The sequence below is a fragment of the Lissotriton helveticus genome, chromosome 1_2 (assembly GCF_964261635.1).
Source record: "Lissotriton helveticus chromosome 1_2, aLisHel1.1, whole genome shotgun sequence".
In the NCBI taxonomy this organism is placed as follows: domain Eukaryota; kingdom Metazoa; phylum Chordata; class Amphibia; order Caudata; family Salamandridae; genus Lissotriton; species Lissotriton helveticus.
The window spans coordinates 145,430,004-145,457,743 of record NC_136058.1 but is presented as its reverse complement, the minus strand read 5'-3'; the positions used below and the strand labels follow the sequence as shown (position 1 = coordinate 145,457,743).

Genomic DNA, 27,740 nt, shown 5'->3' with positions numbered 1-27,740 from the left:
TCTAGATCACCCTCAGTCTAGATCAGAAATCAAGCATTGAGTCTATTGCAATGTTGTTGATGAGGATAATACAAGAAGAGAAGTAACTAGAAACACAGAAACCTGCTAGTTTCCTTTGATGGGAGCACTGAGGCTCTAATTACCAATGACCAGTAACTGCCAACAGTAACTGGGCACAGTAGTTCCCACAGCGGGGGTACTGGTAATACCAGGGCAAGGGTCAGTCACAAGTTGATCCTCAGTAGGCACATGTGGGCATGGGGAATTTCATGAGAAATCTTATTATCACTGATTTCAACAATTCCAACCATATATTCCACGTCTTAAGCAGGTGGCTTTGCTCATGGAAATCCATGATTTATTACCACACCCAAGAATGCCAGGTGCAGTAATACTACACAACAGGTAACACTGATTTAGGTGAAAAGTGAAGTTTTCAGCTGAGTAGGAATGAAAATCGATACATAACGGGGGCTCTTTAAGGACGTACGGTAGGTCCAGACCAGGTCATGGCTACTGCAGCATGGCCTATACCTTAGACTATGAAACCTAACAGTGTGGTTAGCAAAAGAGCTCCCTGTCAAGCACTGTAATGAGACTAATGCCAAGTCAGGGAAGACCTTCATCACATGTGCTTCCGATATTGGCAAGGGAGGCTTGTCATTAGTCAGAGCTCAAGGGATGGGAATTACAAATCAATCTTGCACTTGTCCCGCAAGCTTTTACCTACAATGCACAAGAGGACAATTGCTGATAAAGAATATTTCCCAACGGTTTGGGGTCTAAGAAGACTGAAGCTATACACCAAAGCCACGGCATTTCTTGTCCAGACCATCCACGTCACTCTTCAATGTTCTGAATGGTGTTATGGGGTCTCTAGAAACCAATGCCAAAGCTGATACAGATCTTGAGGGGGCATCCCAACTACAGACCTGGTCTGCTGAAGTCAGAATTCGGCTCAGTCACTTTTAATCTGGGAATGACATGTCAGCAGGTTGGGAATTTTTGTTTGAAATCTTTTGCTGAATGGTTAGCAGTTTGGCTGCCTTAGTGGCAGGTCTATATGAAAACTATACACTTAGAGTGTGGTCTCTCATTTTACTTAAGGAGTATCTAATAATGGGAAAGAATGCTGTAGTGCTCTTAGGCTGGAGACATGAAGGGATTCCCTCACCTGAATGACTGAAATGTAATGGTACCAGTTGATTGTGCATCCCTTGGAATGTGTAAGTTCTTGTGCTGAGAGTTACACTCCCTTATGCCAATTTATAAGTTCATGCCAGAATGATCCACAACATGTTCCCTAGAAGCCAGAACTCATTGGTTAATTAGATTAATTTATTATACTACCTACAGTGAGGATGAACTTCGAACCTCTTAGAGTACAAAGTCCCCATTATTAGCGGTAGGCGCTATTTTGCCAAAAAGTTCTTCTGATTATTCTGTATTTCGATCAATAGGTACATTTTTATTGTCTTTGCAATTACATTAAAGATGTTAGCCCTATAGGTGAATCTCACTGATTCTGGGCCACTAGAGCCAATAATCGAAAGTCACTCTACAATCCACCAACCTATTTGAACACAAGGGGAGAATCTCACCAATTTAGTATTTTGTCCTCGCCTATTTTCCATTTAGAGCTTTTGAGAGCCTGCAAAGGTTACTGAGAAATGCAGTGATGCGAGCCACAGTGCACATCCACCATTCAAACCAGTGATCACACCTCGCTGGTGTGATAATCCTACTTGTGAACTTTTTGTAGTTCATGTTAAGATTTCTTAGGAAGTCCGGTGTAGATGCTCTTGCAATAACCCCGGTGGGACATGTCCACTGCAAGCACTAGTGAGAGTTTCTGAAAGAGTTGGAGGCCAGGCAAGATTCTTTTGAGAAGCCACAGGTGCCGACGGTCTGATTTAACTAGCGTATATGTGGCGTAGAAAAGTGAGATCACTGTCAAACCACAATGCCAAATTTTGGGCTTGTTCTATAGACAGAGGTATGCATTGAGTGATTTGGGCAAGGTTAATGGAAGGAGAAAGAGGATTACTAGTCAAAAAAGCAAGATCTTACTCTTGTCCCAAATCAAGCATAGTGAGTTTTTCTACACCCAGAGCTGGCGCTGAGATACAGGGGATCACATGTGGAGAACAGCTCTGCAATGGTCTTTGAGCTGGATGAATGTGTGCCTCATTGGCATGTAATAGCTGTTATGGAAGCTGAAAATTTTCACAACCCGTGTCCTGTAGACACTCAATAGCACTAATAAAAGTGCTCATCCCTGGATTACTTCATGTTTGATATATACCTTTCTAGGAGAAGAAAATCTCATTGTAACGTGAGCCAGGCTTCTTCTATGCCACCCTTTGTCTATTCATACCACCTATTCACTCATTTGTGTACCCACCTGTCTGTATCTATGTCCCTGTGCAGTGCCACCTCTAAGATGTATACCCCAGGTCCTCGTGTGAACCCTTTTCACTTGAATATTATCGTTGGCCCTCACCTCCCTTCTACAAAGCAGAAGTCTGAAGAAATGATTGTGCCATATTCACTGCCATTTGTGTAGGGTTGGATCTGCAGCTCAAGGAAAAGCATTTGACAAATGTCCATGATAAAATATGTGGGCACCAGCCAGAATTCTGGCAAGGAATGTGGAACCTCTTTTGCATGTGCCACCATAGTATCGCCATTTTGTAAAGCACACATTCACAGCCAACAGTTGTTGGCCACTGATAACAGTTGTTTACTGTTACAAGGCTGATTGGTGCTCATTTTCTGAACCTCAAAGGGATGAAAGGCTAAAAAGCCCTACTGGTATTAGAACTTGCAGCCACACAGTTAAACATAGACTCCTGTAATATATGTATTATTCTACCAGACAGGCATCGCAAATAAAAACCAAAGCACACATCACCTCAGCTCTCGACTCGTACTTTCAGATCTGAAAGGTGATGTTCCCTCTTTAGCTGTGTGAAAGTATGTGCTCTCTGATGCAATAAAGAGGTGTGCATTTAGGCACATAAATGTGAGGTTACCCTAATATAAAAACGTTTTGGGGACTGATCTAGAGCGGCTGGGCTAAAATGGGAAACCCACGTTAGGGACGAATATAGCCATGCAGTGAACCCCAACAGAGTTTATGGGGAACAGGGGGAAGCTGTGTGATTATCATAAAGAAAGAACAAGAGAGATTTTAGGTGCTGGAATTTTGGTTGCACAACACCTCTGAAGATGGTCTCAAAATTGCAGGTCGAAACCGTAAGTCAGCATTTAGGAACACCCACACATAAATGATTGGCTGACAGACGAAAAGGTGAAAGCGCAGGACTAGCACTTGGTTACTCTGGCCTTCTCACCAAAATGTTACCCTCTTGGAGTTTCCTCCTCACGTGGAACCTGACTTTTCAGCCCTCAAAAGCAGCACCTGCAGAAGTCAGGCAGCCATGTGGGTCCATAAAGACAAGGGTGCTTAGTAGAGCTATTGGCCCTTCACATTAACTGAATAAATAAGCAAACCAGGAAATAAAACTGGCAGCCAAGCACACACACATGCAAATTCCACTTCTGTCATCAGACATTCGAAACTTGATAGGCTGGAAGCCAATCACACCATAAACATTAGCCAATCACTGTCATTCACAAACCTCGCCCTACATTATCCCTGCAGGCTGTTTGAGAATTGTAGTGAATATGCGCGCCAACAAGATCATCCAAACTGTCAGACAGTCTAATAATCCCCCTATTGAGCAGTGCATAAAATTCTGGCTTTAAAAAGAAAGACAGGAATGAACATGTGCACCTCTGACTTTGACAAACATTCATCTGATTCAAAATCACATGTGGGTAACGACATCTGGGTGAGGCTTAAATGAGACTTTTGGCTTAGGTAAGTCTTGGGGACCCTTTCTGTAGAACCATAGGCATGCATAGGCATACTTTGCATATTTGCAAGTTCAAGTTTCAACTTGAACCTTGAGTATATTTGCAAAATAGACATTCAACAGTTTAGGTAGAGATGCACAGACAACCAATTGGAACATGAATATATTTTAAACACTATTGTTTCTTTGTTCACATAGTGTGCCAGGCAAAAAAAGATCTTTTCACAAACATTTGTTACACTTAACTGAAATGGAGTCCACAGGGAAGCATATTCATTTCTAACAAAAACAAGAAAGTGTGCAGCTTTCTAGACGCCGCAGCAATATTATTTGATATTAGACCCCTTTGATAGTACCACTCACCTGTAAGGGTTCCACTGACAGTTCCCTTGCCTTGGCAGTTCAGCACTCGCAGACTACGGACATTCGCTCCTTTGGCAACCCCAGCATCCCGACCACTAACAACTCCGGCCATGTGGGTCCCATGGCTATCACATTTACCGGCCTGCAATAAGGTACATGCAGTCAGATCACAGGAGTAAAAGTGGAGAATGTAAATGAATATCATATCATGCGTATTGTTTTCTCACGCTGGCCGAGAAGTGTATTCCCAGTCTGCACTTGTGTCAAGAAGAGCTTGTTTATGGACACTGGAATTGTATTACTGAGCCCCTTCCTCCCTTTAGGAGGCAGAAGATGTTACAGGAAACCCTGTTAAGCAGCAAAGCAATATCAATGCCCACCACTCCTAGGGTGGGAGCTTTGGAAATAGGACAGGTAGGAAGAGTAGGAGTCCGCTTAATTAAGTTCAATGTTAAGTTAACCAAGCATTACTACTTTGTCCTCTCTTCTTCGTCCCAGTTTTCAGATATGAGGATACTGTAGTAATGTTAGCTTGACTATGCAATGGTACCATGAGTATGTCATCACAGTGCTCCAGACTTGCTGATCTTAGAATAGCCTGAGTCAGTAGCTGGTGTGGTGTGTCTGTCCTTTGGGAGTCACAGAGTTGCTGCTGAATAAACTGTATCTTCTATCAAGATTTTACTGACTCATCGTTTTTGTCACACAGAATACAAAAGCAATTTAAAAAGGTGTTGGTATAAAACAAAATGACAAATTCTCTAGTCTGCACATGTGCATATTTATTATCAAATAAAGGAAATAATAAACCAGAACTGAAAAAAACCTAAAAAACAGCAGCACAAATGACAGCCCATCATTTTGAGCTTGTAGTGCTGAATAAAGGTGCATGTGGCAGCCCAAGTAGCAACTCTGCGCATAACAACAATAGAAAAACCATCGGCAACCATCCCACAGCAGTCATTCTTCTAATAGAATGACCCAGCACAAGAACTGGAATTGTAATTTCACCCATAACGATTGGAAGGCATACCCAATGGCTAACAATCAATGGTTTATGACCCTGGTTTGAAAAAAAAAACCTTGGCTAAAGAAAGCTAGATATGTATTCTAAGTGAATTTGCAACTCTCCCATCATCTAACCAATGCAAAGAAGGTTCCTCATCAGCAGACGGGTATAGATAAGGCATGACAAACTCCTAAGTAAGAGGGTAATCAGAAATCAGCAAAGATCTAAAGAAGAAAGTTAGGATAAAGAAGCAAGACTGAGCCATCAGGTAGAAAATGAAGAATATGTGCAGATGATAGGAAAGTCGCCATCTCACCCTGTCTACAAGCAGCAGTAATAATTACCTTAGCTAAAAAAGACACTTAAGGGAGCCATCCCTCAAGAGCTCAAAGGGTAGGCTGAATAACTTTTAGAACCAATGTAAGATCCCAAGGGAGATTGGGGAATAATATCAGGCTGTGCCAAAGCAAGGCATCTTAAAGTAGGTGAGGCTAGTTCAGGTAACAAGCTCAGATTCCCCCAGGAGGAACACAAAGGCTTAAAGTTCAACCAACTGAAAATGCAGGGTAGGGAATGCTAAACCTAAAAGAAAACTGTGATGTTCAAACGTAACAATGCAATGTTATGTCTGAACATGGAATGCAGAAATGATGGAATGTTGGGTGCCTTTGAACTGCAGTGAGTTGGTGAGTGCAGTAAGAAGGTCACGATGTGTATGATGGCTCCAGCAAAATAAAAACGTTATTCCTTCTTATTTGGAAGTATCCAGCTCCTTCTCTGCCACAGCTTTGTTGGCTACGAGCAGGATACAGCAGAACTCACGCATCTGTAACCGCAAGAGTTTGCCCTGTTTAAGCCTGCCTGCTTTTCATGTCTGATGATTAGCGGGGGGGCCTTGTATTTTTTTGGGTCTTGTTGGAGGCAAATTTCAGCAAGAGTAGCCTTTTGTCACCACGACCACTAAACTGATGCGCATGCCCGGGTAGTGTTTTCAGTTACATCATTTTGGACTATGGTGTGCTTCGCATAGTAGACATGCATTCCAAAGAGGTTCATTTAGGCAGACATTTTAGTTAATGAAGTGAAGCACTGTGAAAGACTGGCCCACTGTGTTTTGGAGGTCTATTGATCACAGGCATTTTCACGGGTAAACAACCTTTACAACAAAACTTTTACAACGCACTACCATTACAACGCGGTCATTACAACGCAAACCATTACAACGCATTGCGCTAGGGGGCGCTCTAGGATAGGGAATAAGTTTAATTTACTATCCAACACCTTCCCTAGTGTCCACGGGGACTGGAGTTGGAATAGTAAATTAAACTATTCACTATCCAACACCCAAAAGCACTATGCGTTGTAATGGATTGCGATGTAAAAACCGCGTTGTAAAGGCAGGCGTTGTAATAGCCTGCGTTGTAACGTCATACATCCATTTTCACGTAGTCTTCAATGGCAGCCATATTACATTGGATATTTATTGTGGCATACTCAAGTAAACTGATTTATATTCAGGGTCATATTCAAGTTAGTTATGTAGCCAAGATGACTATCACCTTATGTCCCATTCAGCCATTTTAACCAAAATAACATTGGGAAAGTAAACAAGCATTTGCAATGCAATAGGTCTCGCATTTGCTAGAGTTTAAGCTATTGGATTGTTAATGACAATGCCTTTTATTGATCTGTTTTGAAAACCAACACATTAATAAAAGGCATTGCCATTTACAATGCCAATAGCTCAAACTCTCGCAAATGCGCGACCTATTGCATTGCAAATGCTTGTTAGTTGATGTTGTCAGTGGGCTTTAGAGAGCGCCAGGATGCATAGGGCTTTCTTTTGGGAATCAGGTTTTGTTTGGAGGTATTGGCTTAAAGTCCTTTTTATATGATTTTACTCTGAATATCGAGAAGAGTGTTGAAGACAACGACACAATGGGACTCCGTTACTGATGAGATCTGGGCAGATTTGGGTTTGCCAGAGTGGGGCACGTTGGGGGAAAATAGGAATGGTGAGATGGGCTTTCTCCACATTCAGAAGTACTTATGCTCTGGGAGCATCCATTTTCTCACCTGTACAAGATGTATTATAGAAAAAAAAGTCCACCAAACAAGCAAATTTTCTGTACTTGAACGTGGACTTCACAATCTGAAGCCTCAGCAAAGCCTGACGTGAATCCAGAAATGAGATTTGGAACTATAAACGTTCACGTTTCGGGGAAGTGACTGCAAATGTTTTGTGAATCAACCCCCAATTAGAATCTTTAGGAAAGAATCAATACTCCCATTACAGCTACCTAATGTAATCAACAAAATCTGGAGAAGTACAATAAATACAGATAAACCCACCAATAAGCAACTCCAGATACAGGCATCTTTCAAAACACAAGCAAACTAGGATGGCATATAGGAGGTTCCTTGAGGAAAAGATTTCAAAGGCTTCCTTCCAATTTCAAACACATAACCACTGCGGAAAAGCGCAAAGTACATACACGGTAATAAAAGCACCTCAGAGGACAGTTGTCCACTAAAACACCGACCACACCGGGACACCACATGATTGCTAGGCAAGAGGCCCCACATATAACACAGCAGGCAGACCTCCATGGTAACATAGCCCGAAGTTGGAAAGTACAAGATGTGGGTTGATGGTCGAAGTCACACAAAATATATTATATGGGACCTACAGAGAAACTCCAACCAACTACACCAAAACTGCAAGAGTTTTCACTCTCTCTCCCTTTCATCTTCCCTTCATCCCTCTTAAGCACTCCAAGTCAGGATAAGAGCACTTCTGTGATCACACATGCCAACAATACGATTGACACACAAGATCTGATTGGATGTAAAACATTGTTCACACCATGCACTCCCATACAATGTAGCATACAACTCATCTGATAATGCCCTTCGGCACGCTGGAAGCAGCATACAGCACTATACAAATGTATGTTCAGTTACAAGTGAAGCACAGAAGGTAGGACTGATGAAGGAAGACCTCCCCACTAAAACAGACAACAAAGTATAGGGATAAAAGGCATGAAATGAATAATCAAGAAGGCAGACTCAAAATTATTTCTGCTTAACTGAAATCACATGAAATGTAAGGGGTCTTGGTAGGCAAACCCCACACCAAAGCAGTCCTCCCAGGAAACCGAGCAGAGGGGAAACCGCACGAGACAAAGAGGTCCATTGGAAGACAAACGAGCACAAAAAGGAGGCACGGCGAAGGTGAGAGCTACTAATGGCACACAGCTATTGGGAAGCCAAGATGTAGCGAGGACGCGGGTTTAAGTAGATAGGCAGACTGTTCATCCTGACTAGAACAGCATGTCATGTAAAAAAGCTCTGGGGATTGCAGTTAATTCCCTCCAGTTTGATGAGTGAACTGCTTTCCTCCAGCACCTCAGACCCTGGTGGGAAGAAGGGCTCAGAGTTTCTCCCCCAACACTTGAGACTGGCATCTATGGTTAGGAAAAATGGTGCAGGGCGCACATGATCTATTACCTTGGAGAGGTTGCTAGGAAGGAGCTAAGGCTCAGAAGATGACAGGTGCACATGCACAAATAGATCTAACAAAATCAGACACTTCACCTGTCTGTAGAAACGGGTCCCATCCTCCTCTGGGACATCTTCAAAGTCCGTCACAAAAACCTTCCCTTCAATTTCCCGGTGGTTGCTCTGGATACTGGTGTCCAACAGATACACCTCCACCAAGTCGCCTTTGTCTATGCAAAAAACATCACATATAAGACATTGCTCTGGCTTCATAGGCACATTAGTAGTCCTTTTAGCTTACATATACATATGCATGGTTGCTAATCAGCACCTTATTTTAACCCATAAAAGCCTATATTCAGTAAGCTATTGCAGGTGCACATAGCCTGCACATCCATAAATGTATGCTGCACACATCTGCATAAACATAAAGACGTCACGTGTACTTGTGCATCCACAGATGTACATAGGCAATTCATTTAATGGGCTCTGCACCCTTTTGATATTTATCACTTTTACACAACCTATTGCAAAGAAACTAAGCACTTCTAAGTACTGCATGCCATTGTGGGTAACTGAGAGGACCTTCCAGTGCACGTGTACAGCACGCAAAATGCCCAATCTTAATAAATAGGTGATATTAGCAGTACTAAAGGATTGCCTGTAAAGGCAACCCACTGTCTTCTTTGGGCGTCCGGTATTTTCTTTCTATCATTAGACTGAGCTAACAGCAGACTTCTTGCACTAATTTATTTATTTTTATAACTTATGTACTGCGTGCAAATGAAAATGGTGTTCAAGTAGCTAGTGATTTTGTAGCATTACAAAGAATTATGTATTGCCTTTCAGCCACTTCCCTAACAACTTTTCAAGTCAAACATGATGGTGGCTTCCCAATCTAACTTTCACAGCTTTAAAAATAGCAAAAACGATTCCCTATGATTTCAACAAAGGAAAGGCAGGTGTATAGGGTTGCCGTACAACTGCTTCATTCACAGTGTTTTATTCTACATTAGCACTTTATCTTTGTACCTCAAAGGAGGTGAAGTTAGAAAGAAGGGGGCTGAATCACTGTGCTAGCTACACTTTGATTGGATTGGAATGACTTGATAGAGACAACGGAGGAGCGCAAAGTAGATTGCCAGCCAGTAGTCCAAGGGCTGATTTTCTTTTCATGACGGGATCACCACCATGAAAACTGTGGTGGTGAGGATATTCGTAATATGCTTGGCGGTGCCGCAGTAGCACCTGCAGCAAATTGCAAGGCTCAGACTGCTGCAGGACCACAAGGGTTCGCAGATCCCTTTGGGGAGCAGTGGTCCCATGGCAGTTCAACTGATCAACTCGGAAAACGGCAGAAGCCGCACCACCACCAAATAACTAGGCAAAGAATGCCATACAAATTGACCGATTAATACATTATTTTATTCCAGGGCACCATGATGCCCAATATTGCCACTCTCAGAGAGGCCTTGGGATCAGTATTGAAAATGAATTAAAGGTCAACTCAGTTCAAAGATTGAATGCATTTTTGCTAGTTGTGAAGCTTCATCATTACAAAATCCCAAATCTATAGCTTCTTTTGTATCAGTAAATATATATTAACACTAGGCGCTCAACAAAAAATACTGTCTACCAAAAGTTTTGAAGGCAGTTTGTAAAGTGAAGAAAAGTTTCAAGGAATATTGTTTAGCAGAGTTTTTAATGTGAACTTAACTGAATTACCTGCTAATGTTTTGAGACAGTGAATAGGACGATAACTTTTAGAGACTTCGTAAGGTGTCAGATCAAGTGTAAACGTCAGAAAGATTGGGAGAAGCATTTGAGGGAACTACTTATTTATCAATTAAGGTGTCAGATCAAGTGTAAACGTCAGAAAGATTGGGAGAAGCATTTGAAAGAACTACTTATTTATCAATTAGATTTCAAAATTAAGGTCATTGGTGGACCATCCAATATCATTATTCTTAAGTCAAAACTCAATCCTCGATTTTTTTTTTTTATTAGTTTATTTTGCAAGTTTCATAACAAGATCAGATTGCGACCCCAAAACTGAATTCGAATTCCCCCCTCCCCCCGCAGTTCAAGGCAAAGAAATTTCCGCTTAACCTTAATCAGTCTTCCTACTACATTAGAATGAATACACAGCCGTTTAGCCAACAACCCAGTAAGCAGGGCAGGCGGCGATCCAAACACATATCGCATCATTTTCGAGGACCAAAATAGGGAAGAGTAACAGGCAATGATGTGTTATTTAGCAGCCAACGGGGGGGGGGGGGAGGGGTGGGGGGGTAAAGGGGGGGGGGGGTAATATAACAGTGCAGGGCCAGCGCGGGGTGCCACCTCTAATGCGCATCGCCAGTTGCCGCCTCTTCCCCTCGGCGCGCCAGGTACGTTTGGTAGAGTCCCCAGTAATTTTTAGGCCTACTCGTGGGGGGGAGCAATTCACAGTAGTTTTCAGATTGTGTACAGCAGTACACCATTTCACGTGCCCATCTTGTAGGGGTGGGAGCAGGGCCTCTCATCCAGGAACACGCAACTACTTTACGCGCGATCAGCAATCCCATGCCCACCAGCCGTCTCACTGACACAGCCAAAGGCTTCGTGTATCCCAACAGGGCCATCTCCGGGACAGGAGGTATGTCAACATCTACCGCAGCGCTAATTTCAGCAAAAATCTTGTGCCAGAATGCGCTTACTGCAGGGCATAGCCAAGCTAGATGGAGGAACCCTGCATCGGAGGCGTGGCATCTGTCGCAGTCCGCTGTAGCTCTCAAGCGTCTTCAAGCCATACCGATGCAGCCTGGCAGGGGTGTAGTAGATTCTGTTTATGTATTTGAAATGTATGAGCCGGTGCCGGCCATTCAGTGAGAGTGTTTTGGTAGCAGTACAACAGTATTTCCACATGTCATCCCCGATTGCCATGGAGAGGTCCGACTGCCATGCTAGCCTCGCTTTGGTGTATGTGTGCTCCCTGTGTGTTTGTGCTATTGTATACAGGTTGGACTGTAGTTTCTGGGGAGAGGAGGCCTTAAGTACGTATGTGAGCTCCCGTACCTCCGGTGGTTCAGCCATTTCTCCCCCTAGTAGCTCAGAGAGCGCATGTCTGACTCTGTAGAACTGGAATTTCAGCAGCAATGTAGGAGATGGCAGGTCTACGGTCACCTGGCCCCAGGTTTTCACTGTTCCCTCCACAAAGAGATCACCTGCTGTCTTAATGTTAAGGTCCAGCATGGCGGCCACCACCCCCTTTTCACAGAGTGGGGGCAACCAACGCACCCAGTCAATAGGCATAATGGGGGAGTACAATAGCGCTCCCGCCTGGGCGAGCAGGAGTCTGGACCATGCATGGTTAGTAGCAGTCAAAGAGTCAAGTATGCCAGTCCTGCGGTCAGTGGCTTCAAAAATTGTGTGGGGAAGTGTGAGGGGTTTGGCAAATAGTGTTTCGAGTGTAACATGTGGGATGTCACGAGCTCCATGTATCCAGGTGTGCAAGTGGGTGGCCTGCGCCACCCTGTAGTACAGTTCAAGGTCAGGAGCCCCAAGGCCCCCCATGGAGTATGGTAGAGTGAGTAGTGACCAGGCGGCTCGGGGCTGCCTCCCCGCCCAAGCCAGTCTCGTTAGTAATTGTTGCAGTCTCTGGAAGAATACTCTCGGGAGAACCATGGGGATAGTAGAAAATAAAAAGAGGAATCTAGGGAGTACTACCATCTTCATTATGGCAATTCGTCCCAGCAAGGAAAGGGGGAGTTTACACCATGCGGCTACATCGTCCTCCAGTCTGCTAAATGCAGTGCCATAATTTGCTCTAAACATAGTTTCTGGATCTATGTGCAGCTGTCGTGTATTTCTATAGGTTCTGATTCGATCCCCCTATTCCTGACCCTATTCTGGTTAAACTTACTAGCTAGTTAACTAACAGTCAGCCCATGAGGCAAGAAATCCCCCATGATGCAGATACCGTTATCTGACGCAGTCACACTACGGCACAGGAACGTGTTATCTGATTAGGTCATAACGCTTGAGATCTAATTAGACAAGCGATATTCCTCCAGCCCCTGATAAGGCATACGACGTTCTCATAACAAATCAAACCTATGACAACCTGGATAATCCGTGCGGCCATTGTTTTGATTTCACAGAGAACTTTAGTAAAGAATGTGCTAACGAGCAAGTCGTATGACATCTTTATTGACGTACCTATGTCCATCCTTACGTCAATCTCGGCACCTTTAAGGTATAAATATTGCCGACCTTGCCCTATGCAAACACACGCGTGGTGACAAGACGGAGCAGCCATACTTGCCGAAGCCGAGAGCAGAAGCAGACCCCGCAGCCAGCAGCCCCGCCTTCCTGACGCGCTGAGAGACGCGCTGCTATCTCAAGCCGAGAGACCCAGCACCGGCGCTTCTGGGCAGCCCTCGCAGGCAGCCTGGAATATCGAGAGCACCCCTAGATATCTGATCGTGTCAGTCGTCCATTGGAGCGGGTATTCCATGGTGGCCAATTGAGTACACGGGGTCAAGGGAAAGGCTAGTGATTTAGACCAGTTTACTTTTAGGCCTGCGAGGGCTCCGTATCGGACAACCTCCCGGAGGACAGGCGACAGGTTATTGTCAGGGTCTCGGATATAAAGCAGGGTATCGTCGGCATACATAGACACCACTATCTGATAGGTGGGAAAGTTCACGCCCCTGGCTCCATGGTATTCCCGCAGGGCACAGGCCAGCGGTTCAGCCACAAGTGCAAATAAGAGCGGCGAGAGTGGGCATCCCTGCCTAGTTCCTCTCGTAATGGGGAATGAGGAAGTGACGACGTCGTTTAGCCGTAGCCTAGCACGAGGGCGGGAATACAGGGCTCCTATCATTTGCAGGAATGGTTGTCCCAGGCCCATCTTTGTCAGAACTTTGCTCATGAAGGACCATTCGACAGAGTCGAAGGCCTTTTCCATGTCCAGGAATACCGCTAATGCCTTTCTGTCCTGCCGTACGTGTTGGAGCACCCCCCAGTACAGTGCGACTATTGTATGTCAGGTTTCTACTAGGAATAAACCCAGCCTGATCAGGGGCGACCAAGGAGGGCGCAAGCAATGCCAGTCTGGTGGCTAAAATCTTGGCAAAGAGCTTAGTGTCTACGTTCAGCAAAGACAGGGGCCGGTACGAACTGCAATGCTCCTTGGGCTTGCCCGGCTTCAGTATGGCTATCAGCAGTGCTTCCCTCATAGATTCCGGCATAGAGCCCTCCACACAGATGTCATCAAAAAGGGCCGAGAGGTGAGGAAGGAGCTGGTCCTGGAAAGCCTTATAGAAGGCGGCCGTTAGGCCGTCCGCACCGGGGCGCTGCCCGACCTCATGGCGGATAGGGCGTCCGTAATCTCGTCTTTTTCTATAGGCTGCATGAGGAATTCCCTTTCGGAATTCGATAACATTTGGATGTTTATATGGCCAAGATAATCATCTATTTCATCCTCGAGGAGTCCGCCCTGAGACGTGTAGAGGTCGGAATAGTAGTCCCTGAAGGCGCCCGCAACCTCATTGGGGTCAGAGATGAGGTCGCCATCAGTCGATTGAAGTTCTATAAATGTGTGCCGTTTCCTAGGCCCTCCAATGATCCTGGCTAGCAAAGCACCTGGGCGGTCCCGCTCCCCATAGTTCCTGGCCGTGGCGTATTTCCCCATGTGTTTTATTTCTCTGTCTGCTTCCTCGTGATACTCGGTGAGTAATCTATTGATGTCATCCATCACCGGTCCCTCCTCCTGTGTTATCTGGCTGCGCTCTAACTCACCCAACTGTACTTCTAGGTCGGCTAATCTCTTTCTAATGGATCTGAGTATACCAGAGTGTTTTGACATGGCCACCCCCCGTATATACACTTTGAACGCTTCCCAAATAGTTTGAAAACTAGCCACTGAGCCTATGTTAGCCTCGAAGTAAGTGTCAATGGCCTCTGCCAGTTCCCCTCGAAACACCGGGTCCAGCAGCGAGTATGGCGGGAATCGCCACGTGAAGGGAGGGATGGTTTTGCTAGGTGCCAGCAAGTCCATGAGTATAGGGGAGTGATCAGACAATGTCCTTGGTAACACCCTACAATCTTGAACCGTACTCAATCTGCTCGAGGGCAACAGCATGTAATCTATCCTGGTGTGGATGTCGTGATAAGCTGAGTAGTGGGTGTATCCTCCCTGGTGTGGAAATCGGGATCTCCAGACATCTTCGAGGCCCAGGCAAGTCATAGCACTCTGCAATGCCGTCGCGGCCGCAGACGGTTTGCGGTGAGGCCCCGATGATCTGTCCAGTTCAGGGTTAAGTGTGAGATTCATATCTCCCCCCCAGAGCAGTAAATTCGGGTCGTGTTGGCGCGCTCTGGCCTCCACGGCACGATAAAACTCCGGAGAGTCAAAATTGGGGCCGTATGTGTTAATGACAACGAAAGACATTCCAAGGCCTGTGCATCTAGACATAACGAATCTCCCCTCGGGGTCAGATTCCAGGGTCTGTTGTGTTAGTGTGGATTTTGGGTTAAGCCATGTCATCACCCCTCTAGCATGAGTAGTGAAGCCCGCAGTTGCAGAGTTTCCGCCTAGGCCTCTGTACTTTAGCATCCCACTGTTGTTCGGGAGGTGAGTCTCCTGGAGCAGCGCAATATCTACATAGTGGCGCTGTAGGTAGCTCAGTACCTTCCTGATCTTTCTGTGGTCGTTAAGCCCCCGTACATTCCACGTTAAAATCCTGAGCTTGGGTGGCGGCGTGTGAGCTGTGCTATTCGGCTGTTCCGTCACGAGGACAGATTCCAGAAATTATCAACTCATGTGTAGCATGTGCATACTGTGCGTGTACTATGTAGATCAGAGTTAATCGTCTTGTACCTTGAGTAGCTGAACAGGCCCATCCCCAACTTCCCCTTCCCCCCTCCCACAGTAGACCAACCCCAACTTGGCCTAACATGACAATCCCAAAACTAGCGTAACAGTCCCGTGTGTGACACGGGAAGCTCCCAAGGGAGCTGTGGGTGCTAACAGCGCCGGGGCAGAGGTCGCCTGTGTAGGAGTCAGTAACCCAACAAGGTCACGCAGTTAGGACAGGCCCCAACTCCATCGCCCGGTGCAGTGATCGAAACGAACCTCAGTACTACAAATATCAAACTTTTGAAATGGCAGGGTCGCCCCCGCATACAGGTTATATCACACACTGATCAGGCAGCGATCCCCAACTTCAACAACAGGCGTGTTAGCATCGCAGATAGTTCAAAACAGCATTAAGTCAGAATTTGATACTCATACAGTTTGGAATAGTCTCACCAGAAGGTCGTGACCAGAAGTGTTCGGAGCCGGGAAAGTGAGATCCCCGTCTGGGTCGTCTCTGGGATCCCCGGGATCCTTACGTTGGATCGGCGTGAACGGGCCTCCAAGTCCTCCGATTTATCCCATATCACCTGAAGTATCTTCCCGATTTGCTGACGATCTTTGTCCAACTCCATTTGTGCCTCCTCCACTTCAGTTAAGCGCCTCTCAGCAATGTCTAGGCGCTCCGAGTGTTTGTCGACGCGTTCCGCCATGCGGTCCATCCGGTATGTGAGCGGGTCAATCTTGGCGCCAATAGATGTGATGCTGTCCTGGAGGCCCTTTTCCATAGTAATCAGCAAGTCTTTAATATCAGAATAAATTGTGCTGTCCTTGTCTCTGGGCATGGCCGCACCGCCGGAGTCCGAGTTGTCCGTTGATTTTGTGCGGCGGCTCTCAAAGGGGAGCTTGGTCTGTGATTTATCGCCTTTGCCCATGGCAGCGCAGACAACTGTAGCTGTGTGTCGATGGATCCCCGCGTTCAATGTGGCGCGCCTGGGAGAAAGTTCGGACTGCAGATCTGTCCGACGCGCCTCTCAGCAGTTCCGATTGAGAGCCAACCCTGGTTTCAGTGAGTCCCCAGGCCTCCGCAGTGAAGGGTGCCAAGATGGCCTCTAAGATGGCCGCCCCTCGTGGTCTAGCACTCACCAAGTGGAGCGGCAAAGCCAAAGGATCTGGCAGGGCCGTCGGGGAAAGACAAGCAGAGAGGCGCGAACACCCAGGCTCTCCTCTCACGACAACTCCACCGGGTAATCTCTGCTCCCCAGCGGAAGTCCGCACTGGTCAGAGCACCAGCGGGACGGTGCAGGTGGGCAAGCACGAGTGTCTGGCGTCCAGGGGGGGAGGGGAATGGCAGGATCGAAGGTTGCTCCCGGTGAAAGCTGGGCTGGGGGCCTGACTCACCGCCATAGCAATCGCCAGAGCGCCGGCGCTCCAGGTGTCCCAAGTGCTGGCGGGTCGTAGAGGCAAGTCTCCGTCTCCCTTCGCACGTTCTGCAGTGGGCGCCGGGGTTGTCTCCGGAGGTCGGGAAATTCGCCGGGCTCGATCCTCGCCAAAGAGCCGCACGTCGTGTGACGCAAGTCGGGCTGCGTGCACCCCAGAGCCGCGGCTTCAGGGCCTAGTGGGCACCACTCTATCCCGAGGGTTTCTTGGGCAGCCGCAGGGTAACCGGGGGGAATTTTCGTGGCAGCCGGCAACCAGAGGGTTTCAGAGCAGCGGGGGCGTGATTTCGACCCCTGAGGTCCGTGGAGATTTAGGATTATTACAGGATAAGTCGGGCGATGGCGCGGAGCTCTAGAGTTATGCGTCCGCCATCAACGCCGGCAAGCTCTGCCCCCCCAAAACTCAATCCTCGATTATATGTTTATGTCATCTTCTCTAGATTCTTGAACACCAGTCTTACCCTTACACTTAATAATAGAGAAGAGTATTATGTATAAAGTTAATACTTACCTTGCCTAACAGCATTTTCTATAATAGCAAACGTATTTTTCCCTACTGTTGTTTTATTTTGCACATAAGAAATTGTATTTAGCACAATAATAATCACTTTTCCTGTATGGACAAGCCTAATGCCCATCTTGACTAAGAGCGTACGGTGTATTTTGTATTACAGTCGCCTTATTTTGAAACAAAAGAAATTGCTCTTTGCACATTGTGAATTGTTTAACCAATGTCTATCTCGCTTAATTGAGCATGGGATAAAAATAACTGTACCTGTAACACTCCCGTTTAACTTTACACATAAGTGAATTGCATTTTGCACATTGATAATGCTTACTTATTCTGTTTCAAAATATGATCGATTAAGTGTATTTTGTTGCAATAATGGGTCTAAGGCAAGGTGTCCCTCTGCTGACGTGAAGCAGGAGTGTTTTTAACATTTTAAATATCGATCAGATAGTGGGTAAAATTAGTACTTGCTGATTTTGAACATCTTTTATGGGGGTGGGTTAAGTTCAGTAATCTTTTTTTATTGTAAACTAGCAGCCCGTCCCGACGTTGTCCGGGTATGAAATAGAATGTGTGTAATGTGTGTATTTGGCATGGGCAATTTATTTTAAAATCACGCGGTAGACAACATTTTTTGTTTCATTAGAATAGGGACGGAGAAGGCCCAGCTGCAGCCCTGGCTGATGTTAGCAGGCGCGTGTAATGTCGTTGAATGAGAGAGTTATCAGCCGTGGGTCAATCTGTTTAATGACAGAGTTGAGTGACAGCGAGTAGGAGAGGCTGCAGTAATTGTCCCCGCAGACACGCTCATTTGCGTGTTCCCCCGCTTGAGGCCCAGCTGCAGCCCTGGTTGATGTTATCAGGCGCGTGTAATTAGTGTACTGATTCGCAGCCTGAGCCCGGCTAGAGCCCTGGTTGATGGTAGCAAGCGCGTGTAATTTCGTTGAATGAGAGAGTTCAGTAACAGCGCACAGGAGAGGCTGCAGTAACATTACTTACCAGGCCTCCAGGTGAACGCAATTGTCACGCCCCCAGCACACGGCCACAGCAGACGATCTTCTGATTAATGTACGACCCACATGGCATGAAGGGCGGAACGTAGCACACGCCCCCAGCGTTTCTAACACCCCAAGCGTGCCCCTTGATGCGGCGCAATTGCGTTCACATGGCATGAAGGCCAAACACACGCCCCCCAATGTTTCTCACGCCCCCAGCGTGTCACTCCCCCAGCGTGCCCCTTGATGCTGCGTAGCAACGTAATTGGCACTTGTATGTACGACTCACATGGCATGAGGGCGGACAAACGCCCCCAGCATTTGACACGCCCACAGCCCACACCCACAGCACAACACAGACACGCCTACAAGGGACTACTTTGCTAGCACGGTTCTTTTACCTTTTAAATGTATAGAGGAGTTGGCCTCACGGCTAAGGCGCTTGACCTCGGACCTGGGGATCTGGGTTTGAGTCTTGGTAACAACGCCAAACATCCTGTGATTCTGGGCAAATCACTTAATCTCCCCGTGCCTAACAAAAATGAATGTGTGTCCTCATGTAACGTAACAGGTGCTATGTAAAGTGCTCTGATACCCGATTCAGTTAGGTTCAAGTTTGCGCTATATAAAACTCTGCAAAAAAAATATATATATATGATGGCCGTCTGCATAGCCTATGTCCTTCTGCTGCAACTGCCCTTTACAACACTGTATTGGGTGTTGTGATTGGTGCTGTGGTTACTGAGATTACCTGCCTCAAAGGTTTGGGCTCTCTCTTTATAATATTAGTATGGATGTATAGGTTTTGAGATGACTGGAGTTTCTTTGGTATAAGTTTGTATATGAACTGTTTGTATTGCCTAGTTTGGTATGATAACAAACTGTAATAAAGCTCAAATTCAATTGTTTCAAGAATTGAGAGCAGCCACTACCCACAGGTCATATCATTTAATTTTCATACACAGAGGAATAGGACAATAGGATGAGATAGGTGAAGAAATAAGTGTAAGTCTTTGTTTTTTTAATGTTTATTTTATTTCAATGCCCCTTCTTTCACTGTCCATACCCACCGACCTCTGCCACACGCGGCCACCCTACAGCTTTAGGTAGGCAGTGGACGCCACTGCCAAAGTGATTTTAAGATCATCCTCGAACCAGAACTTTACTGCATTTGTACCATGTCCCAACCCTCTCAAAAAAGAAAGAACCCCATGTGCAGAGATTTTATTCCTCTGACTACTCACGTTCTCCTTCCTCTCCTCAAACCAAAAATTCGCAAACTTGATCTATTTCTGATAACCCTCTTGTAAGTAAAACCACTCTGTGGCCAATAAATTATAATTTGAATATTAGTTCATTAAAATGCAATTTCATTCACTGTTTGATTTTTGTCTTTAGTTTTTTGTCTGCCTGAGTCACTAGCCTTTGTTTTTCCAAAGCCAATTCAGTGCACCTGAATAATATTATCCTTTTGGCTTTGCTGCTTGCTTAGGTACATAATGCCTTTTACTTTATAGCTTTAATTAACTTACTTATAATATTTTTTTAAGTATCTGCAATGGCAATGACCCCTGTATTCTCCTATCAGTGTTTTGCAGACACCTGGGGGCAGATTTACAATAACTGGTGCATCCCCAGGGATGCGCCAGTTATTGTGCGCTGCAGCTCCGCCACCCATGGTGCGCCGCATTTACAATGCGGCGCACCATGGGGCAAAAATGCCACAGATGCGTCACGCATCTGTGCTGTAAAAGTGGCGCATTGCTGGAGTTGCGTCGCAAGCGCGACGCAGCTCCAGCAATGCTCTGGGGGCCCTATCTGTTCAATGCTGTGTCAAGCCTTACGCCTGCTTCAAGCAGGCGCAGGGTTTTGACGCAGCATTGATCTAAAAGTGCCTGCGTGAAATCTTGGCGAGGCGCACCTGCGCCGGAACGCCCACCCTGCGCCGGAACGCCCACAGGTGGCGCACGGCTTCACAACGTGACGCATCTGCCTAGATGCGTCACGTTGTAAATGGGTCGCAGGGATGCGCCACGTTTACGCCGCTGTTGCGTGATGCAATGACGGCGTAAACGTGGCGCAAGTCCGACATAAATCTGCCCCCTGATACTTCCTCTGTAACATATTGGTGTGATCCTGTAGAAACCTCCCCACATTTCGTCAGATCTTGGAGCGTTATGCTGGAGCCATCTATGCATGGTATTCATATATAAATCAGTACAAGGCTGGTCAAATTCTGTGTGGTGACAGTCAACCTCTGCCAACACTGCAAAGCCAAGAGAGCACACTGATGGCTGAGGACCTCATTTACATGAAGCGCCCTCCCACTTCCTTTGCCAATGAGGGCCAGCATGGGTTGAATCTTTGGGGTGCGCTGCATCAGCAGGAAACAATTGTATAGAAAACACCAAAATAATACTTCCCAATAAATATTGAGGGCTGCCATCTTTATGAAGGTCTCCTAACGTCAAGGACCTTTTCCTTTGTACGTGCTGCCTCTACCACTGTTTATCACTTTGTGGCCTCAATGTGTAACACAGTGGTGGGTCACTATTTCCATTGCTATATCTCGCATCCATGACCTACACATTGCAAGATTGAGGGCCACATGCATCAAGCAATTTTGTGTTTGCAAACAGGCCGATTCGCAGAATTGCAAATGCAAAAGAGGCTTTTCCTATGTATCAAACCCTATTTTGTGATTAAATTACGAACTTAATAATTAATATTAATGTGGTAGGTAGATGTGCGACCCCCTAGGAATCGCTAAACAAAACTCTTGGAGTTTCATACATTAAGAATAGTATTACCTAATTGCGATTCGCAGAAAATCGCAATTAGGTAATCAAAATTCATGATATTGATACATTTGGACCTAAGTATTTAATTACTATTCTTAATTAGGCTTTCACTTGTTTTCTAAGGTAAATACAGGTAGAGTTAAGGGAAAAAAATCAAATACTTACGTTGCAATGTAGTATTAAGATGATGTTGAGGATGATATTGTTAACCTCGATATAGTGACTTACACCAGTTTAGTAGAATCCTTAGGTGTGATAGCTAAGTTGATACTTGGCTTATTGCAAGCAGGCCTTGCTACTAGTTGTCATATGTACCTCTTTTCCAAGGATCTTAGGACATCCCACTCAGCTCTCTGTTGAGAAGCTGCTAAGTTGTCCTTGTCAACATACAGCAAATGGAAAGCTCCTTAATATCACTAGTGTCCATTTAATAAAGATAACAATGCAGCTATCAATAAAAATGTATACGACCTTGTTGGCTTACAAAGTAATCTGATATCCCTGATTTGCAGACAAATCAGTCCTATTTCTAATGCCCCTGGCTTTGACAGTGTTTGTTTAAATATGGGCCAGAAGGAAGCTGATAAGATGCGCACAATAATCCACAGATTGTAAACTCCACTGTATACTTGTGCCAAGTAGCATCTGTTTCTTTCCTGCTCCCTGCTATTCTCTCTTGTTGTCTTAAAAAGATTTCAAAAAGAACTGAGCAATGGAACATCTAAAGCTGGCCTGTGAAGACCCTGCAACTATGTTGGTATCGTGGCTCGATACTATGATAACATCCTTTTCCCAGAAAAGCTGGAACGTCTTCAAAAACAAATGCACTTTGTTAATAATTTCTTAAAAATCAAAAAATCAATACTGCTGTGGGGTTTGCAATCTGATGAAACAGTAAATATCTCCCTCGCCAGCAAGAGGCAACCAAATGTATGAATGTGGCCACCTTCTTTGATTTTGTAAGGAGAGATAACCTCCTTTCAGTGGATGGAGGACAGATCAATTCAAGTGTAAACATGCCACCAACATTCAACTAGAAATGCAGACTCCTAGCAGAGCCGTGCAAACAATCCCACGTATACACTATGGATCCCTGGTCTCCACCTGATCTTTAGCTGATCTCAAATACAGGAATAAAAGGCTGTTCCTACTTGGAGGGTCATACTGGTTGGCGGCGTGCTGCGGGGGGATAATTCTGTCCAGGTTCCATGGAACACTCTGCGCAAAAATGAAAGAGTCTTCTTCTATGTAGTCCACATGTGGCAACTTCAGGGCCTACAATAACAAGAAAAATCAAAATGTTTATTGTCATTTACTGAGGAAACTGCCTAGGAAGAGCATTTATCACTTAGTTAAATTCTTTCAACTTTAAATTAGAGTCTACCATTAAAACACACATTTTAAATTTGTTAATAGGTTTGTTGAGTAAGATGTTTAATATTGGAGAGTGCAGGGCAGATTGAAGCTATGCAAATTAGTTAAAATGTTTTTGCTGATGGACTGAAAAGCAGAAGTCCCTTATGCAAAAGTGCACACAGGAACCGTCCAGCACAGGCATACATAACCAACCACAAAGGTGGCAGTTGAGCTTAAGAAGTCCAGAATAAAAGGAAATGTTTATGACTAACTGTTCAGCATGGGTAAAATTAATTTAGATGCACATACACACACATATAGGAGGTAGCAAGCAACTGGAGGAAAAGTGACTGCTTTATTAAAATATTTAGGTCACCCTAGCGACGTTTTAGCTTGCGCTTTTACTTTGTGTACATTGCTTTATTATTTACCCATTTACAATATTGGTGACGTTTTTATTATTTTATAACAAGAACTGCAATCCTGCGAATTTTTCTTCAAACAATGGAAAACCACTTCCCCTACGAACCAAAAATCCCCTTTATGGTAGTGGTATAACATTTCCCCTCCCGCCAACTTTTATGTGGCTGTAGTGAAAAAACAATTAATCCCTGCCCCCCCTCCCCCGAACATTCTTTGGGTGCATATTGGACCCCTTACCTCCTATCATTTGTATTGCTAGTACAGTTTAGCAATACAAACTAACTTTTTCATTTTTTTTCACGCTCAACAGTTACTTTCTGCACAGAAAAAACAAAATGTGGCTATATGTGTAAAACGAATTTCATTGCGTGCACTGCATCACCAAATATGATGCAGTGCGCGCAACAAAATTCGTTTTATTTATTTATATGTTTACTTACCTGTTAAATTCCATAATCCATACATTACTACCCCCCACCCTGCCCCTCCCCCTCCCCACATCACCGCCCTGCAGGAACTCCTACTGCCGACCGCGGCTGTGAGGGAGGTAGAGTGGTAGAGTGAGGGTGGTAGAGTGAGGGTGGTAGAGTGGTAGAGTGAGGGCAGTAGAGTGGTAGAGTGAGGGTGGTAGAGTGGTAGAGTGAGGGCGGTAAAGTGAGGGCGTGAGGGCGGTGGAGTGGTAGAGTGGGGTTGGTAGAGTGGGGGCGGTAGAGTGAGGGCAGAAGAGTGGTAGAGTGAGGGCATGAGGGCGGTAGAGTGGTAGAGTGAGGGCAGTAGAGTGAGGGCATGAGAACGGTAGAGTGGTAGAGTGAGGGCGGTAAAGTGAGGGCATGAGGGTGGTAGAGTGGTAGAGTGAGGGTGGTAGAGTGAGGGCGTGAGGGCGGTAGAGTGGTAGAGTGAGGGAGGTAGAGTGAGGGTGTGAGGGCGGTGAAGTGAGGGCGGTAAAGTGGTAGAGTGAGGGCGGTAGAGTGAGGGCGGTAGAGTGGTAGAGTGAGGGCAGTAGAGTGAGGGCGTGAGGGCAGTAGAGGGGTAGAGTGAGTGCGGTGGAGTGAGGGTGGTAGAGTGGTAGAGTGAGGGCGGTAGAGTGAGGGCATGAGGGCGGTAGAGTGGTAGAGTGAGGGCAGTAGAGTGCGGGCGTGAGGGCGGTAGAGTGGTAGAGTGAGGGCAGTTGAGTGGTAGAGTGAGGGCGGTAGAGTGAGGGCGGTAGAGTGAGGGCAGTAGAGTGGTAGAGTGAGGGCGGTAGAGTGGGGGCGGTAGAGTGAGAGCGGTTGAGTGGTAGAGTGATGGCGGTAGAGTGGTAGAGTGAGGGTGGTAGAGTGAGGGCGGTAGAGTGAGGGCGGCAGAGTGAGGGCGGTAGAGTGGTAGAGTGAAGGCGGTAGAGTGAGGGCAGTAGAGTGGTAGAGTGAGGGCGGTAGAGTGGAGGCGGTAGAGTGAGGGCGGTAGAGTGGTAGAGTGAGGGCGGTAGAGTGGTAGAGTGAGGGCAGTTGAGTGGTAGAGTGGTAGAGTGAGGGCGTGAGGGCGGTAGAGTGGTAGAGTGAGGGCGGTAGAGTGGGGGCGGTAGGCTGAGAGCGGTAGAGTGGTAGAGTGAGGGCGGTAGAGTGGTAGAGTGAAGGTGGTAGAGTGAGGGCGGTAGAGTGGTAGAGTGAGGGCGGCAGAGTGAGGGCGGTAGAGTGGTAGAGTGAAGGTGGTAGAGTGGTAGAGTGAGGGCAGAAGAGTGGTAGAGTGAGGGCATGAGGGTGGTAGAGTGGTAGAGTGAGGGCGGTAGAGTGGTAGAGTGAGGGCAGTAGAGTGGTAGAGTGAGGGCGGTAGAGTGGTAGAGTGAGGGCAGTAGAGTGGTAGAGTGAGGGTGGTAGAGTGGAGGCGGTAGAGTGAGGGCGGTAGAGTGGTAGACTGCGGGTGGTAGAGTGAGGGCGGTAAAGTGGTAGAGTGAGGGCGGCAGAGTGAGGGTGGTAGAGTGGTAGAGTGAGGGCATTAGAGTGGTAGAGTGAGGGTGGTAGAGGGAGGGCGGTAGAGTGGTAGAGTGAGGGCGGTAGAGTGAGGGCGGTAGAGCGGTAGAGTGAGGGTGGTAGAGTGAGGGCGGTAGATTGGTAGAGTGAGGGCGGTAGAGTGATAGAGTGAGGGCGGTAGAGTGAGGGCGGTAGAGCAGTAGAGTGAGGGTGTTATAGTGAGGGCAGTAGAGTGGTAGATTGAGGGCGGTAGAGTGAGGGCGGTAGTGTGAGGGCGGTAGAGTGGTAGAGTGAGGGCGGTAGAGTGAGGGCGGTAGAGTGATAGAGTGAGGGCGGTAGAGTGAGGGCGGTAGAGTGGTAGAGTGAGGGCGGTAGAGTGGTAGAGTGAGAGTGGTAGAGTGAGGGCGGTAGAGTGAGGGCGGTAGAGTGAGGGCGGTAGAGTGATAGAGTGAGGGCGGCAGAGTGAGGGCGGTAGAATGGTAGAGTAAATGTAAATGTAATATACTTGTAAAGCGCACAGCTGCCCCAGCAACGGGGCGTCCCGGCGCTGTATAACTCTGGGGAACCCGTCCTGGCTTTCCCTGTGGGATGGTCCCTTGCTGGGAGTCCCCAAGGTGGAGCCAGGCATCCCCGGAATTGGTGGGGCCGTTGTGGAGATTAGGCAAGCTAATGCCCAGAGTTGCAGAGTGGAACCCCTGATTATAGTAAGCACTGAAGCGAGAATTATCGAGTCCGCTGACCAAGGTCCACGACCCTGCCGCGTCGGGAATTGAACCCTGGTCCCGGGCTGACTTCTGCTCTCAGGCCTGCTGCCTCTAACCAGTGAGCCACACTACTCCACTGAGAGCAGTAGAGTGGTAGAGTGAGGGCGGTAGAGTGAGGGTGATTGAGTGAGGGCAGTAGAGCGGTAGAGTGGGGGTGGTAGAGTGAGGGTGGTAGAGTGAGGGCGGCAGAGTGAGGGCGGTGGAGTGGTAGAGTGAGGGCGGTAGTGTGGTAGAGTGAGGGCGGTAGAGTGGTAGAGTGAGGGTGGTAGAGTGAGGGCGGTAGAGTGAGGGCGGTAGAGTGAGGGCGGAAGAGTGGTAGAGTGAGGGCGGTAGAGTGGTAGAGTGAGGGCGGTAGAGTGAGGGCGGTAGAGTGAGGGCGGTAGAATGGTAGAGTGAGGGCGGTAGAGTGGTAGAGTGAGGGCGGTAGAGTGGTAGAGTGAGGGTGGTAGAGTGAGGGCGGTAGAGTGGTAGAGTGAGAGTGGTAGAGTGAGGGCAGTAGAGTGAGGGCGGTAGAGTGAAGGCGGTAGAATGGTAGAGTGAGGGTGGTAGAGTGGTAGAGTGAGGGCGGTAGAGTGGTAGAGTGAGGGTGGTAGAGTGAGGGCGGTAGAGTGGTAGAGTGAGAGTGGTAGAGTGAGGGCAGTAGAGTGGTAGAGTGATGGCGGTAGAGTGGTAGAGTGAGGGCGGTAGAGTGAGGGCAGTAGAGCAGTAGAGTGAGGGCAGTAGAGTGAGGGCGGTAGAGTGTTAGAGTGAGGGCGGTAGAGTGAGGGCGGTAGAGTTGTAGTGTAGTTCCTATATTTCCAACAGGCTCTGCGGATTGGAATAATATAAACTATAGATTTGACGTAGGATTGAGGTCGACTAGGTCTCTATCGAATATATTAGACTTAATTGTGAGTGCCAGCTAGCTCAGAGGTCACTAGAAACGTTCTTGAATAAACAAGAAGGGATTTGTTTCTGACAACCGCATAAACATGACAACTTTGTTTCCCAAGAATAAGAAATGTATCTCTAGAGTCGCGCAAACAATAGATAGTTATTTCACTCAGGCAATCGTGCATGCTTCGTCTCACCAGAGGTGCAGAGAAATAGAGAGACGGGCGTTTTCAATAAAAAGGTATTTATTGAACAGTCTTCTTTCTGATGCAGAAGAAATGAACTGCTACAATCGTAATACTGGTTGCAAAGTATAATGCGTACAGTACGAAGAGTATTATAAAATGATACTGTAAAAGCATGATATGGTTTCTAAGCGATAAAATACATAGAATACATACATTAATAAATAAAGACTAAAAGTACTCAACTGGTGCTTCTAAAATACGCCTACCCCAGTGTACCTAACCGAGGTCTAGTACAAGGGAAGAAGTAAGTGAGGTGTAGCTTAGTTTCAGTATTCTTTGCCAAGAATCTATCCAAGATTTCTCTAAGGGTCTAATGAGCTCCGTACCTTGAATTTGGAATGAAGGAGGTCTGGTATCTCTCTCTCAGGACTCGATTTCCCAACAACCCGCAAGGGTAGCTTGGAAACACTGGAGCTGGATTTTCACGGCAAGAGAAAAGACAGCGTCTCTCCCAGTGGATCTGCTGGAGGGTCGGCTTACTTCGGCACTTGCTTCGGCAAGCTGTGTCGTGTAGGTAGATAGTTGAACTGCTCCAAACCACCGTGTGTTTAGCCTGGGCAAGTGTGGGCATATTTATACCTTGAAGGTGCCGAGTTTGATGTAAGGTTGGACATAATAACGTCATCAAAGACTCAGTTCTTTGAAAACTCAATGAGTTCTTGGACAAATCAATATTCAAGCAAGGGGAAGTCCCTGACTGCTGAAGGCGGGTTTTTCCAAGAAATCATTGTGGATTTTCGGAACTAGTGGAAGTAGCCATGCCGTATTTGGACTGCATAGGCTAAGTCT

The 27,740-nt window shown here is 46.5% G+C and overlaps 1 protein-coding gene across 1 annotated transcript in view; it reads right to left on the bottom strand.

The window, feature by feature from the left end:
- PCSK9 (proprotein convertase subtilisin/kexin type 9) overlaps positions 1-27,740 on the bottom strand; it is a 184,367-nt gene that overhangs the window by 82,454 nt on the left and 74,173 nt on the right. Inside the window, exons 3-5 of the mRNA XM_078670175.1 lie at positions 22,493-22,616; positions 8,851-8,984; positions 4,245-4,386 (exon numbers count right to left, since the gene is read on the bottom strand). Coding sequence (XP_078526301.1) covers positions 4,245-4,386; positions 8,851-8,984; positions 22,493-22,616 — 400 coding nt within the window. The remainder of the gene's footprint in view (positions 1-4,244; positions 4,387-8,850; positions 8,985-22,492; positions 22,617-27,740) is intronic.